A 16,898-nucleotide genomic window follows, 5' to 3' on the forward strand; every position below is an offset into this window, starting at 1 on the left:
CTGCCGTGGTATCATGATCAGCAATATCCAGAGAAAATAAAGACTAATAAACTTAACTTCCTTGCTTAACAGAGCTACACATGACATGCTTTTACAGAAAACTATTCACACTTCTACACAACACAAGCATGCAATTTTCACATAGTTGCAATTAACTTAATAGATCTAAGTATTTAAAATATTGCAATTCTAATTTGTAAAGCAAAGCAATTGCTCTTTATTCACTTACCAAGACTGTATTATATCTGTCCTCCAAGTCAGTGATAAACGAAGGAAATGCTGGTTTTGCCAGCTAGTTCAGAACAAAGAAAACTTTAGCCCTGAGCTCTTTGCAAGAATATATCAAGTTGAGTTTTTTTCAAATAATAAATGTTCCAAACACCTACATTTGAGCTAGTCAGCAAGGCTCCCTTTAGAGCCAATGAAGAGAAGCATGCACTTCCACAAGGCTATATGTCTGTGTTAGAGAAGGCAGCAAGCACTGGCTTGATAAATAACATTGCTGAAGCTCTAAATAAACACCAGTTACTGGGAAATCACAATGTTTTTAAATACTTGGCATTCAAGCATTTAGTGCATTTGAGGAAACCACTTACTACTATTTGAATACAACTTCAGCCATCAATTTTTATCCACTTAAAGCACTGGCTGGCATCTAGTCTTTTCCAAAATACTTTTGTCAGTATGAACTGAATGTTCCTTTAAGCTGCTCATCTCTCTCTGCTGACTATAGAGGGAGCCTGGATGCCTAGATATTAGCTCAAGTAACATTAGATGAGATTTTCCCCATCACTAGAATTGTTTAACAACCTTTTATACAAATACACACTACAAAATAGCAGTCAATAAACAACAGATTATGAATACACAAAGACAAATCTCTTTCAATTAATGCCAGTTATGTCTGAATTATTAAATGGGGAAAAAGCCAAGCCAATCAGGTTCACAGATGTCTCTTTCTCTTGATACTATTTTAGCAGTGAGTGACTTTTTGTTAATTTTTTTCTTAGGGAAAAAAGGGACCACATAAAAAACTACATATTTGGATTTGAGATTGGAGTTGAGATTTACACTCAAACTAATTGCTTTGTTCTCATTTTGTACTGCTTAATTAACTTCTAAGTAATTTTTAGACACTGGTCACTCTAGCAATACTTCTGCATGACAGTCCATTGTTTTGGTTCATATGGCTTATATATATAAGCACACACACCTGCATACACCCTTCTGTATGTGTATATATATGCAGTGCTTGCAGACTATGTTAAAAAGGAATTTGTGCTTATTTTCATTTTTACTATCCTTAGTGAGTGGATAAGCAACACATTTCTAGTTGTTTATGTCCAACTTCCAGTGTATTATATTGGCACTAAGAAAGTGCAATTCAGAGATTCCAGATAGTTTGGACACATCCTAATACTAGAAAATTTAACATTCTGCAACAGCATTTAATTTCAAGGAATATCAGTGTGATAGGCCAACTACAGTAATTATCTTGAAGCTCAATCTTCACCTGCAGGAATGATACAGAGCTCAATGTATACAAATTAACCTCAATGAAAAGTCACAAGCACACTGATGTAGCTTGCTTTCAAGACAATCTATTATGGACTACAGGAAAGTTCAGGAACGTGTTAGTAAGAAAAACAGTAAAACATGAAAATGATCTGTGGAAATAAAAAAAGTCAAAATTGATAACTGGTTGGGAAAAGATAATGGTTTGCTTAGGACAAAATGAAAAGCCACAGTTCACAAAAATAAGAAGGAACTCTGGTGTAACAAAATGTTGCTCTCTTATTCCCGACACTGTGTTTGGAAGCATAATTATATTGGAAAACACAACTTGTGTTTGTGCAGGTCAAAGGTGTTTGAAAATGCTGTCTAGGCTTCAGCCAAAGAAAAGATTTTTCAGTCCAGATTAGAGGGGGAGAACCATAGCTTCTCAGTAATATCAGGGTGTTTTTCAAAGAAAATGCATTCCAAACCATAATGATTACTTTCATATCATGTAAAAATAAACAGGGTGATGATTCTTAATGTGTTCAGAACTTGTTGCCATGAAGGCTTACAGGTGGCTTGTGCTTCAGTACAACAAAAATACTTTTTTGGCCAACTCAATGGGTTATATCCTTTCACATTCAAAGCATTCTTGTAAACTGAAGTATACAAGTGCTTGGGATATTTCTTAATAGTAGCAGCAGTCTGATCTGGTGCTGGGAAAGCAAAGTAGTAAGACATTGTTTATAACAGCAATGACACATTAAAATAAAGCTAGTAATATTATAAGATTCATCCTTATTTCACCTAGCATTTCAAGTTATACCAGATCTTCTTCCCTTTCAACTCCTATACAAATATGCTACTTAAGATTTATTTGTTACCTACCTTCCTCCTTTGAGAGACGCTGAGGGCAGCAAAGTCATTAAACAAGGATGAATTTGGTGAAGTTAGTGGATCTGTAAGAAGAATGTAAACCAACATGTTACATATCTCTAATATTAAAAAGATTACTTACAATTTTTAACTTGATTCTATATGGAAAAAAATCCTTTTGACAAAACTGAATTTAGCAACCGTTCTGCTAAAAAACGCAGCAATTATTAGATTCTGTGCAACTTCCATTGAAATGGGACTCATCAGCAGAATTTATTAATTACACTATTTAGCATCCAAGATTTAAAAACCTTCATCTCCAGTTACCTGAAATTAGTAATCTTCTGTATAACACAGTCTTACAAATGGTTACGTGGCTCTTAGTTGTCCTGCCACCATTCTGCAAAAATTTAAATCGAAACTAATCCCATTCCAACGGGATGAGGTTCAACACAGCCAAGTGCCGGGTCCTGCACTTTGGCCACAAGAACCCCATGCAGCACTACAGGCTGGGGACAGAGTGGCTGAGAGCAGCCAGACAGAGAGGGACCTGGGAGTTTGGATTGCCAGGAAGCTGAACATGAGCCAGCAGTGTACCCAGGTGGCCAAGAAGGCCAATGGCATCCTGGCCTGTATCAGGAACAGCGTGGCCAGCAGGTCAAAGGAAGTGATTCTGCCCCTGTACTCAGCCCTGGTGAGGCCACACCTTGAGTTCTGTGTCCAGTTCTGGGCCCCTCAGTTCAGGAAGGAGATTGAGGTCCTGGAGCAGGTCCAAAGGAGGGCAACCAGGCTGGTGAAGGGACTCGAGCACAGATCCTATGAGGAGAGGCTGAGGGAGCTGGGGCTGTTCAGCCTGGAGAAGAGGAGGCTCAGGGGAGACCTCATCACTCTCTACAACTCCCTGAAAGGAGACTGTAGCCAGGTGGGGGTTGGTCTCTTTTCCCAGACAACTCTCAGCAAGACAAGAGGGCATGGTCTCAAGTTGTGCCAGGGGAAGTTTAGGTTAGATATTAGAAAGAATTTCTTTCTGGAGAGAGTGATCAGGCATTGGAATGGGCTGCCCAGGGAAGTAGTGGATTCTCCATCCCTGGAGATATTTAAAAAGAGACTGGATGTGGCACTCAGTGCCATGGTCTAGCAACCGCAACGGTGGTTCAAGGGTTGGACTTGATGATCTCTGAAGTCCCTTCCAACCCAGCCAATTCTATGATTCTATGATTCTATGATTTTAAGTGTAGCAGAAGTCTACATTCTGATAGCTTATTAGCCACATGTTCTTTGTCCCTATGCATCATTTCTAGAGTTGACATATGAAAAACTAAATAAAAGTCACAGATGCTAGTAAATCTCCAAGGTGCATGAGCAGAGCTGTCAAATTAGCATGAGTGCCAGCTGTAAACATTGGTGTTTTGATGAAACAATTTCTTCAACATTAACCAATACTCCTTAAAAGTGTACTTCTACAAGTGATGCAGAGCTTGGGGGAGGGAGGGACGGAGGGAGGGCAGGGCGTGGAAAAAGACCTGAGATACAGCAAAATTTACACTGTTTTGCAGAAGTCAGTCTGGTTTCTCTCCTTCACATGCATCACCATCCCTATGTGGCATGTCACAGTAAAACTCTGACTGCATTTAAAACTGGAGATCTCCACTGCTTTGAATAACAAATCGTTCAGTGGGACAGAAGAAACAGAGTTAATCACAAAACCTACTGGAAATGAACCAGGAGGAAGGAAGAAATAAAGAAAGAAAAAGAAAAAACACACAAATTTCAACTTTCAAGCTAGTTAATTTTATAGTAGTTCTATTATGCTTGAAAAATTATAACCCTGGTAAACAGACTCACTGCAGGGCCAGACATATAGATGGAGTTGCAGAACAAAATCTACACAGCAATTCTGAGAGCAGAAATACATTTTGAATGTATGCCCTTGCCAGAAGGGAGTAGTACCCTCTTCTTTAAAGAACTTAGACAGCTACATCTGAACCTGCAGTGACTCTGAGAAGTGCAGTACAGAAGTTCAATACAACCTTCACAATAACTTGTTGAGCTAGAGACATGGTTTAGTGGTGGACTAGACAGTGCTATGTTAATGGCTGGACTTGATGATTTTAAAGGTCTATTCCAAAAAAAATTTTATGATTCTTTGAGTATGCAAGCCTGTAATAGAGATATTTCCTTTAGTTGAAAACCATGTCTCCTATAGGAGGGCAAAAATTGTAATAGGAAAACTTCTGCTTACAGGCCAAAACTTAATAGCTATTAAAGTTAAACACAGATGTAATACATTTCACAAAAACAGTACACCCTTAATTTAAGAATAAAAAACCTGTACATTTATTCCACTGAATTACTTGCTTGAAAAGTACACTATCATGGACCAACATAAATGCTTAAGCAATCAGTAGTTTACAGTGGATATGCACTAGCATTTCTCTTGAAGTGATGAGACCAATAATGACTTTTTTTTCTAGTTTAGTTCTTTTTAGTTTTTTTCCCCACTGATGCAAAGAGAAGACTGAAAAAGTATGAGTTCATGAGCACTTCAGTTTTATACTAAAAGTAATGAGACAATCCACTCCTGTTAAAAAATAAAGTTCTACTGCATCTCAAATCAACCAGAGGAGAAAAAAATAATCTCCTTTAAGCCTCAGTTTTGCAGAAGTGAACCTCAAATTTCCAACACTTTCATGTGTATTACTTTAAAAGTACTTACCATGGCCTGCATACTGCTTGGCACTGTCATTGAGAAGGCTAGGGGAGCTGCTGCTATTTGTCATCCTCTGCAAAAATATAAGAAAAAAGGATACATGTAAAATGAAGGTATAAAAGACTAAGCAAGGGTATTGGGGAGGACATCTAAATATTTTAAGAACAGACTACAAAGCCTGTGCTCATTTCCCTTTTTAGTAAATAAGTAGTAGTTTGTAGCTGACAGAAACATATAGTATAATACAGTATTTCACATGAGAGCATTGCAAACAAAAAATGACTGTAATATTAAAAAAAACCCCACACTATCTTCATGAACTTCTTTTAATTTCAGAGGGTTTATCAAACCTTTGGTTCTCCTCCTGTATGTTGTCAAAAAGTTAAGAAAAGCTAATTGCTTATCTTCTTTAAACATTCTTTCCCACTGTACTCCTGAAACTACTCCCGCCTTTATTATATACCATCATCACAACATGAAACTCTTCTACCAAAAAATACTCAAATTAGTATAGCACTTAAAAGATTCTTTTTACAAAAAAAAAAACCAAAAACCTTTTGAGATCTTTCAGCAAAATCATGCAATTCCTGTGAGCCAGCAGGACACTTCAACATTCATTACTCCTAGGGTCCACCTGCTCCTCCTACATTCCTCTAGAGATATGAGCTAACAATGAACTGGACTAAGTGAGGCAGTGCTGCTCTAAGAGCTACCACTGCTTTGATAGAAGTTTTTAAGTGTCTCTTCTTACTCTTCTTCATTGTTTTCTTCAGTCAGTCTCCCAACAGGAAGAAGTGTGAGAACAAAAGCAAAGCAAGGTCAGGATGTGTTCTCCATCTCTGAGAGAGACCACCAGTAATTTGTTAAAATATTCCCTGGCATGCTTTTGGCCCATATCAGCCAGGAGTCGCCCAGCCAATTTTCAAGCACTATTCAACAGTGAAAAGGCTTTAGAACCCTTTAAATAGACTGTTTGCATGCAGCCACTGCTTTACTGGGTGAGCATACACCAGCACAAACATCCCACTTTGTGCCAGCTGGCTCTATGAATGAAGGAAAGTTTCCAGGCACATTTAACTTGGTAGTCTAGACACAGACTAAGACTCAAAATTGGTCACTGGAGTTGCTCTTCATGCTTGCATTTTACCATTGTCAGTCTCAACACTGGTAGCAGAGGGGAAAAAAAGCCAACTACATTAGACTTCAATGCCATTTCAACTAATTTTTGAAGATCAACATTCTAGAGTAAATTTGCTAAGAACAGAGAATCAGTAGAAGCTGGAGTTCTAACCAATATAGTAGAACTGTAAACCTACTGCAAACTTCTCAGTATTTGCAGTTTTCATACTACCCCTGACTTCATCAGAAGCTGCAGCTTTTGATATTAGTATCTAAAAGAATAAACAGCTTGCGTCAAGTGGCTTTATGTGGAAAACAAGTTGCAAAACATAACAAAAGGAATTAGCCTACAGTATTAGAAAAGTAACTTGAAGAAAACTTCAGTAAAATTTAGGTACTTCAGCTGATACCTTCAAACGTTACCCTCTCAATCCCTCAATGCTTTATTCCCTCCATTGTTACAGCAAGCTTCCTACTATCATTCAGGCTCCTCTGGTACAACTCTTCATTCAGCACAAGTACTAAGTGGTAGTTGAAGCAGAACTCTAGTAGGTGCATATGAACTAGAACAATGTATAATGTACCCACAAATACTATGTAAACTTTCAGCTTTTTCAAGCCTTAAATGAAGAAACCTGTTTGCTAAATGCTTTCCGTATTTTGATGCCGGATGGCTCCTGTTCTTAAATATACTCGTTCTTATATATCCTGTTCTTAAATATTACTGTGTCCAGTTCTGGGCCCCTCAGTTCAGGAAGGATATCAAGGTCCTGAAGCAGGTCCAAAGGAGGGCAACCAGGCTGGTGAAGGGACTTGAGCACAGACCCTATGAGGAGAGGCTGAGGGAGTTGGGGCTGTTCAGCCTGGAGAAGAGGAGGCTCAGGGGAGACCTCATCACGCTCTACAACTACCTGAAAGGAGGGTGTAGCCAGGTGGGGGTTGGTCTCTTTTCCCAGGCAACTCTCAGCAAGACAAGAGGGCATGGTCTCAAGTTGTGCCAGGGGAGGTTTATGTTGGACATTAGAAAGAATTTCTTTACTGAGAGGGTGATCAAGCATTGGAATGGGCTGCCCAGGGAAGTAGTGGATTCTCTGTCCCTGGAGATATTTAAAAAGAGACTGGATGTGGCACTCAGTGCCATGGTCTGGTAACTGCAGCAGTAGTGGATCAAGGGTTGGACTTGATGATCTCCGAGGTCCCTTCCAACCCAGCCGATTCTGTGATTCTATAATTCTATGATACTGAACTGACACAATGTATCTCGCACTAAAAGGTTACTGAGCAACATTAATTCTTTACACAAAAGAGATGCCTCTAGTGAAACAATGTTTGCTTGTTTCTACAAAACAAGAGCCCAGTAAGTTAACAATCTTGGTAAAGTTCAGGGATGCCGACCATCACCAAAGTAAGAATATATGAAAAGAAATAACTCATGGACTACAGCAGCTCAACTGTTCATGTCATATTCCAGTCCTGACTTAGTAATTCAATAGTTTTTCACGACTATTTGAAAAGCATCCCTATCATGGTGTTTGTTTTGGGGTTTTTGGGCATTTGATACATCCACATTGATCCTTGGAAGAGAAGGTGGTTCAGGAAGAAACTTCCTAAAGGCAACCTGTCAGACTTGTGTAAAATTTGTCCAGGTGTAAACAAAAACAGCATTAGTGAATATTTATATCACTCAGACTTTCATAACAATTTTAATGCAAAAGGTCTGTTGTAACAGGGATAACCAGGACACTGAGATTTGGGTTGGTATCCAGGACAGACATATAGCTTTAACCTGGAACCAGCACTTTTATGGCATCAGTATCCTCTCTCTTCAACTACAGAAGCTGAACAATCAACAGATTCCTACTGGGAATTGGTGGCTCTGACAATGAAAACCAGTGCTGATAGGATCACTAAAAAATACGGAATACAAGATTGTCTGGGTTTCTGAAAGCACAGTGCAAACCATGCTTATGAACATCAAATGTGATTTTACAAAGTCCAGTCTTGTTCAAATGTATTTTAAATGAACCAGAATTCTGCAAAACCAAAGCTCTCTCACCAGTCTTGGGAAGCTCTTGCTCACCAGTGGTACCTTGAATGAGGTTAGATACCTCCACTTCATCACTAATGAATTTTTTGTTCTGTTCACTTTTATATGTGCACAAGCTTCCTACCCCAACATTATTCATAGGAGACCTGCATGCAATCGGTGAAGGATTTTTAAACTGTTCTAATATTAAACTTTCTACCACACCCAAAAGCATTTAGACTTAATGAACAGTATTCCTGAATCTGATTTGTAATAAGCATGAAAATATTTCTTGAAAGGAAAAAAAAAAAAAAAAAGGAAAACCCAAGTATTATTTGTGTTTTCCAGAAGGCAGTATTGACTTTAAATAACACTTCTCAGTCTCTTCTAATGGTGCTGAACTATTTTTCACAGAAATTCCATTTCAAGTAGAATGCAATCACAAGAAAGTCTAGCCCAAAGGATGAAAAATCCAGAAAGTTAAGAGCAGCTATACACAGGAGAAGAAAACTATTCATTCCTGTTAAGCCTGCCAGGCAAGGCAAGCACACACAATATGAGAGCTTCAGACTTTTTTCTGTTCATCATGACTTTCACCATATGGAAGTTTAATAGGGAAAGGCAACTTTGTCAAAATGCTACACCAATATCACTCAGTTCCACATAAACTTCTTTGCCTGCCTCTTGCCGTGATTTATTGAGGTTCTTTAACCACTAGTTAAAATTCAACTAGGCTGACTGGCATACATCCTGCCCCTCTCCCTTTAATGGAATTAAAAAGTTGCTCTGTTCACATCTCAAAAGAAAGCTACTGCAGAACAAAACTGCCACATTCATCTCTGTCCAAGGATTTAAACTGATACTTCAGCTTCAAGTTCTTCCACTGTTGAACCTTCAACCAGTAACAAAACACAGGCTCCTTAATTTCACAGAAAAACTGAGAAACAAAGTTTGTTTGTTTAATAAACTGAATGTTAACTCAATGTTAATTCCTCAATGTTCAAGCAATTAAGTTACAGGATAGAAATTCAGATGTTTTTACTCTCTTCGAACACTAATCCAAGTAACTCCTCTTAAAGAGACTGTGTGAAAAGGCATTGTGTCAAAAACTAAACTTATGTCAAAACAAATCATTATCTTAGACATCAGATAGCCTGTTGTGTACCAATAATTCCTATTCAGAACTGTTGCAAATTATGTTCTTTTTAAAAGAGTAGTATTTTTACAGAGACTTAAAGACAACACTGACAGCAGACAACCAACATCCTGTAAAAATAATTTCTGTGCTGCTGTCTTAATAGTTTTGAGGACTTTTCACAGGCTCACAGAGGAGGTTGAGGTCAGAAGGGACCTCTGGAGGCCAACTGGTCCAGTCCTCCTGCTCAAGCAGGACCAACAGTTGGTTGCCTAGGACCATGTCCAGACAGTTTAGTATCTCCAAGGATGGAGACTCTGCTACTTCCCTGGGCAACCTAGGCTAGTGCTCAGTCAGAGGGAGTGTTTCCTGATGTTCAAGAGGGAACCTCATGTACCAGTTTGTGCCCACTGCTTCTGGTCCTGTCATGTGGCACCACTGAAGGCCTGACTCCATCCCCCTGCTTTGCACTCTCCCTCCAGGTATTTATGCACATGGATGAGACTTCCCTGAGCCTTCCCTTCTCCAGGCTGAACGGTAAAAACTCTCCCAGCCTTTCCTTGTAGGAAAGATGCCCCAGTCCTCCCATCTTCATGGTCCTTCACTGGATTCTCCCTGGTATGTCCACATCTCTCAAGTACTGAAAAGCCCAGTGCACCAGGTGTGACTTCACCAGTGCTGTGCAGAGGGGAAGGATCACTCCCCTTGACCTGACAGCAGTGCTTTACCTGATGTAGCCCAGGACACAGTTCACCTTTTCAATACTTCTTTGGTGCAGCATGATAGAAAGAGAAGTGCTTTAAGACTAAATATTCCCTCTTTCTAAAGGTATAGACCACTTTTCCTCCACTCTTCAACATTCAGTAGCAAACCCCTTAATTATAGATGCATTTAATACAAGTTTGCTCTGCTTTCACCTCCCTCCACTAAAGCATAGAGTTACAAAATCCTCATCAAAACAGAAGATGAACACAGCTTTGCAACACACAATTAGCTCTAATTTTCCATAGTATATGTTATAAAATTTTCTTCAGTGAGGGGTTTTTGTTTGCTTCTCCACCATTTCCTTTCCCCAAAATATCTGAGAGATGGGATTTTTTGCTCTATCTCCATATTCCCTGCCCTTAGTCTCAGAGAAAATAAGCACTTTGCTCAGATTCATTCTTATACTAGCTATGATACCTCAAAATATTTTGTAGTATGTCACAGGCTATTTTCTTAATACCTTTCCAATGGAATTATATTTCAGAATAGTTAATTCTAATTTTTAGAAGAATGTTAATTGGACTATAAAAGAAGCCATCCTGCAAAAGAATGAGACTGTCACAACCAAACAAATAATAGTTTCATTCTCAGATTCTGACCTACAAAGGGTCACCTTTTGCTTTCTTTCTAAACAATCCAAAACTTGTTTTTACCAGTTAGCATATTTGGCAACATCTACTCACAACTGTTAAAACTAAAGCAACTGGATTTCTTCAGAAAGCATTATGTAAACAACTGCATAATTTTATATTTAAAATAGCACATCTGTAGTTTCACTCAGTTCTTAACTGTTAAAAACTGAAAACTTTTACAAGCTTCTGTACCATAAGTAGAGTTTTATTACTTGACTCTTGGCAGATGCAGCAGTGGGAACAAAGGTCTTTGTGTTCACTCAGCTGCGAGGCTTTGATGAGAGCATGGCCTCTACTACTCAGACTTTGGAAAAACTCTTAGTATAACCAACACTAGCATGGTGAAACCAAGCAAGACCAATTCTTCTCCATTGCTAGGCCTTGCCAACTTTAATACTGAAGATTGTCAGGTCCTACTTTGACTTGAATGATTGAGAAGTTGTCATTTGGGCTGCCAGTGGATTCTCCGTCCCTGGAGATGCTTAAAAAGAGACTGGATGTGGCACTCAGTGCCATGGGCTGGTAACCGCAACGGTGGTTCAAGGGTTGGACTCGATGATCTCTGAGGTCCCTTCCAACCCAGCCAATTCTATGATTCTGTGATTCTTACTTTCTACAAAACCTGCAGTCCAGTGGAAGCCATGCAGTTATAAATCTCACTTTATGAAAAGAAAAAGCTGGATTTCTATGAAGCAACATACATGAAGACACCTTCTACTTTTTTATGCTCTTACAACCAAATTGCTCAATTCTATAATCGTATTAGAAGTTTTGACATCAAGGCACTCCTACTTCACCCTGCTGTAAATCCCCCTGATTATTCACATATTCTTTACCACCCCAACATAATGCAGCTAAAGCTCCTTCCCACACCACCTGTATCTTTGATCAAGCCATTAGTTAGTCAAGGGGCAGCACCAATTGCAGAGGAACACAGGCACCAGCCAGCCAAGTGGCACAGGGAGAGGAACTGAGCAAACAGCCAAGCATCTGAGGCATCCTGGCCAGGCACCTCCTGCCTCCTCAATGCTGGAAAAGCCAAAAGCAATGAGCTCCTTCTTGAACCACACCTCTGACTGTCTCTTGGCTGCTATCATTGTGCCAAAAAGAAAAAGAACAGCTTCAAGGACAGCATGCAGCCTGTGGGCCATGTGTTGTGCAGGCCTGCTCTGTTATTAGTTAGAGAAAGGGAAAACAGAAAATGCATGCTTTGATAAGCTGGAAGCCAATATTGCTAATGTAGTATTTAAAAGCACACGCAGATTCAGGGAAGAAACAACACATGAAACAAAACTGGGAAAATGTAAACCAGAGGACAGAAGACTCAACAGGAAATGAGTAAAAAGGGAAGATTGCAATGGGGGACAATGAAAGGCTGGTTAATCGCAGAGACCTTTGAGGCATGAGAAGTGGAAGGATGAGTTAGAGGTATTTTTCAGAAAGAAAGAAAGAAAGACGAATTAGAGCCAGCACCACTTCAAAAATCCTGCCTTTTCCAAACTGTACCAAGGATTTTTACTCTTTCTTCACTGCAAACCAAGCATTGCTATTGTCTTTACCACTACTCTAACCACAGTGAGATGTTCTAGATCTCACAACATTCTTCGACAAATACATATGAAATCTCAAAGTGAGAAATACCCATTCTGAAGAAACATTGACTACCAGTCATCTATATTACTTATGATCTAGAAACCACATTTCCTCTCCTGTTCATCATGATACCTTCCTTCTGCTGCTCACTTAACACCATAATGCAGATAATGTGCTGCACACAAAAACATGACTGCAAATTTGGGTATAGTTTTGCTTGAGGCAATTTGGCTCCACGTTTTATGATATCCCAAATATACACATACTCTTTTCAATAAATCTCAGTTTTATTTGCTGTACATGACAAATACATTCCATAAATTGATTAGGAATAGTCATGAAGACTCATCTAATGAATCCCTGATGACTATATTGGAAGGTATCCAGTGAATGAAGCATGGACTGCAGAAAGATTATCTCATGGTAAAAGAAAACGAGCATTACCCAGAAGAGATGGGCTCTATTACTTGAGGCCAGTTAAGCAATTTGAACCAAGCTTTCTGTAGCTGGTCACTAACTAACCATTCCCCCACCTTTCAGCTCTACAGGTTGATTCAAAAGATGGTGGTTTGTAGCTTGCCAGCAATGTTTAGAGGGGGGATAAAGGAAGCAGGGGACATTTGTTTCATTGTCATCCTTTTTTTTCCCATGCCTCCATAAAATGCAGACTACTTTCTCAGGGAAAGCATTCCACAAGGCTGGATACAATAATAGCAGCCTGCACAAGAAGGGGCACAGCCAGCAAACAGGCTTCACGAGAAGGGTGTGAGCAGTATGCAGGAGTAGGGCATTGAACTGTAAGGTGAGCACCTAATTGACTATCAAATGGATGTTCATTATGCATACACCACACATCTTGTAACCTGAATAGGTCCCACTTATCATTTTCTCACTGAAAATATTACAGAATGTTATGAGGAATACACCTCAATATATAAACTCGAGGCTGCACTGGCAACTTAACCTTGACACCTAACATCTAGCTGTATCTTAAAAATATTTTCTAGCAGTGTGCTTATTTGTCTGTTTGTGCAATTTCCCAGTTTTAAAAAATAAGCTGAAAAATTTTGCTCATATTCTATCATTGATGCATCTGTGTGTGAACTGCACAGATCCACCAGAGATGAGCATTTAACTCAGAGATGGAACTGATATTTTCATCTGTAAAAGCAAAACCGGGAGGCTAATGAGCTGTTTTACTGAAGAGTTCTGATGTTTCATCAATGGCAGAACACTCAATTTTCAGTACTTTTGACTCAAGGACCTGAAGAAAAACAGGCACATGCAGTTATTTTCTTCACCCTACTTTATGCCAGCTTTGCATTTTGCCAGCTTGCTTCTTTGTCCCAGTTTGTATTTCACTTGTGCAACACCAGTCACCACCAGCGTTCCACTAATGTCACCTTTCTGCTTCAGTCCCTTTGCTCAATATTTCCTAGTTCTTTATTCACTTAGTTTCTCCAGGCCCATGGCATTCATCTCTTTTCCCTTATACACCCCTCTTATGCCAATTATCAGAGATGCAGCTATGTTCCTTATTAAATACAGACCCACTTCCACACTGCTTCAGTCTGTGTGGAAGAAAAGGAAAGGGAGAAACACAGCAGATCAGCTATCGCTGCTTGGAGTTCAGGTAAGGCCGAGATCAGGCCGGAGCTGAAACTGCAGGAACGTACTCAAGCTGGAACATGCCAATGCAGACTACAGTTCTGTGAAATTATCTAAGATCTAGGAAATCTCCATATAAACCAGTTTTTCAAAGGTTTCATCGAGTGACAAAATCTGAGCAAATTTTCAGAGTGCATAAGGTACATCCTTGACACAACCATCAGTCTGTCAGATTTGAAGTCTCCATTGCAAACCATAAAGCATTAGCACTGTTTAAAATGAAAACTCTTAAGATTTTCCCTTCACCTTGCTTTCCAAAGGGATGAGACACAGAAAACTCAATTCCAAGTGGCTAAGCTTTGTCAGTATAGACTTAATTTAGAAGCTGACACACAATCAAAAATGTTCCAAGCTTTACCTATGCACATAAGAAGTTAGATTACATGACTGAAAATTTAAAAATCCATATAAAAATATTTTTAAGTTGTAGTTTAATGCCTATATGAACTTTCTCAACTCTAACAAAACCCTTCTTCAGAAGTAATTTTCCTTAGCCTCCAATAGCACATGAAATTCCCCCTCTTTTCTCAAAGAGAAACACAAGGCCTTGACTGTAATCTTGCGGGCACTAAAGTATTTAAAAATCCTATGAGCATTCATGTTACTGGCTTTGCAGAAGAAAGAGTACTACAACTAAAAATTTTGTTCAGAAAGATACCAGGGCTTCTGCAGAATACAGTTTAAGTACAGAAAATATAATGACTGAACTAAAAGAACAGAAATTACATCATCTCAGTGACACCAAAATTTCTAACTGACAGCTCCAATAGTACACTTCAAGATTAGAGTTAAATTTTTTCTTTTTATATCATGCATCACTGTCAGTAATAAACACTTCTATAATGCTGCAATTCTCTTGAATGAAAAAAATCCAGCCTTCTTGAAAACATGTAGCAAAAAAAAAAAGGAACACAGCTAATTTTTACCCACCTTTTGCTGAATTATTTTTCAATCCATAATAAAACCACAACTGAAATCAAAAGTAAGCTCATAAGTAGAGTCTCCTTGACATAAAAAGAGAACTGCTATCAGGTCTCAGTGCAAACTGACTTGTGCTCTCTTTCATTAACCAAAAACTGATTTGTTAAACCTTTGGGTACAGGAAGAGACCATCATCTTTTAAGCTTTTAAAAAACGTAGCAGTTTGAGGGAGTTATTATGTACTTAATACTTCACGTACACACTCAGTAGATACTCATTTAGCTTTTAAATATGACAGCCTTCTACTGTAAATTTTGCATAATACTACCAACACAATAAATTTCACCTCATGGGAATTCCTAGGCCAACACGTACAGAACACTCTAAATACAAGAAAGCATTTCAGAAGACTTAAATCTGAATTCAACACCACTGAACGTGACCATAGACTGAGTTTACAAACTCTGAAATTTTTGCCTAATAATTTACAGATTTGACAGCTCACATTTTGCTTCAGTATTCAGATATTTGAAGTGTTTTGCAAGCCAATTTATAAATATGTGTGTATATATAAATATATATATTTATTAAAAGGCTATCAAAATAGGCTATGAATCTAAAAAGAAACCTAGCAGCACAGAGTTAAGCTACGTGGCAAAGTCCAACACAACAGCTCAGGTAAATGCCAGTAAAAACCAGACTAATTTTAAAACAGTGATATGGTTTTGTTTCCATTTGCAACATTAAAGTGAGTATACATTCTGTATACCCCACAAGATAACACATACCAGAAGGCTCCATTTTTCCTGCCTCTTGAACAGTTTTCCCTTGGTGTAATGCCAGCCAGAACTACTGAAACAGGATACAATTCACTGCTGTTACCTGCATCATGGGATACTTTGTTTCAGCGGGATTTCCAAATCCATTAACGCCAATGAAGCTGGTGCTAAAGTAGGAATCTGTGAGACTAGCATCAGCTAAACCACCGCCATCTATTCCGGGAACTAAAAGGAAAAAAAGAAAAACGTTTCAGAAAAAAAAAAAATAGTTTATAATGCGGGCTTATTCACTATTTATCTTTTATGTTATTTTTTGGGGTGCAGAGAAATAAAAAAGGAAAAGGTTGGTAATACTGTATTTCAAACCTATCTCTTCAGCAAAACAACTAAAAATGGTGCACGGAATAAAAATGAAACTTTATAAAGGTTTATAAATGCCAGCAAATGCAGCATGATGTTACAGCACAAATGTATAAAGAGGCAAAAAAGTGAAAAGCTCTGACAGAGATGATGAGGAGCTTGTACCACAGCAGCAAGGCTAACAAGGAAAGTAAAGATATCAGAAAGGAAAAAATAAAACAAACAAAAAAACCCACCATACCCATCCTGGAAACATACATGTCAAGTAGAATTTAGAAGTGGATGTACTGGTTGTTTTAAACAGTAACACATAGAAAATGTACATTTTCTATGTATCAAGGCAACTCAAAAAATCATTCACACAAAGCACAAACATTTTTAAAGTTTCCTTAAAAGCATAAGGCTATTTTTATTAACTCACACTTCCTAATGTGGCAAAAATTTTATGGAAAGTGGACAAAAAAAATCTCATTTGGACTGAAAGCAAGTGTGAAGGATGGAAGAAGAAATTAATCTCCTGTCTAGAACAAAGGGCCTGGACATACAAACACACTACTTTAACCACAAATAAATTCAATACTATGAGATTTCAGAGAACAACAAGAAGTAGTGACAATTTAACACAAGACACTCCAGCACATATTACTTCCATAACAAAAAAAAAAATATAGGAGGTAAGATGGCATAAAGCTGCAGTTCAAATAAAGATTCCACAAAAACACCCACAGCAAATTATGGACACTAATCAGTATGGCCAGGCCACTGCAAGCCAAAAGGCATGAGTAATTGGTAGCTCCAAGGTAGGAAGGCACACATC

General features: G+C 38.5%; 1 protein-coding gene across 4 annotated transcripts in view; it reads right to left on the reverse strand.

Annotated features, from left to right (window-relative positions):
• PAN3 (poly(A) specific ribonuclease subunit PAN3) overlaps positions 1-16,898 on the reverse strand; it is a 73,383-nt gene that overhangs the window by 44,679 nt on the left and 11,806 nt on the right. For 3 of the 4 annotated variants that reach the window (XM_030466094.1, XM_030466087.1, XM_030466112.1), the window contains 4 exons: positions 15,825-15,946; positions 5,090-5,156; positions 2,386-2,456; positions 230-292 (listed from right to left, as the gene is read on the reverse strand). In XM_030466094.1, the coding sequence (XP_030321954.1) occupies positions 230-292; positions 2,386-2,456; positions 5,090-5,156; positions 15,825-15,946 (323 nt within the window). The remainder of the gene's footprint in view (positions 1-229; positions 293-2,385; positions 2,457-5,089; positions 5,157-15,824; positions 15,947-16,898) is intronic. The other variant, XM_030466104.1, reaches the window with a different exon arrangement.

Source organism: Calypte anna, chromosome 1 (genome assembly GCF_003957555.1).
Source record: "Calypte anna isolate BGI_N300 chromosome 1, bCalAnn1_v1.p, whole genome shotgun sequence".
NCBI classification, from domain to species: Eukaryota; Metazoa; Chordata; class Aves; order Apodiformes; family Trochilidae; genus Calypte; species Calypte anna.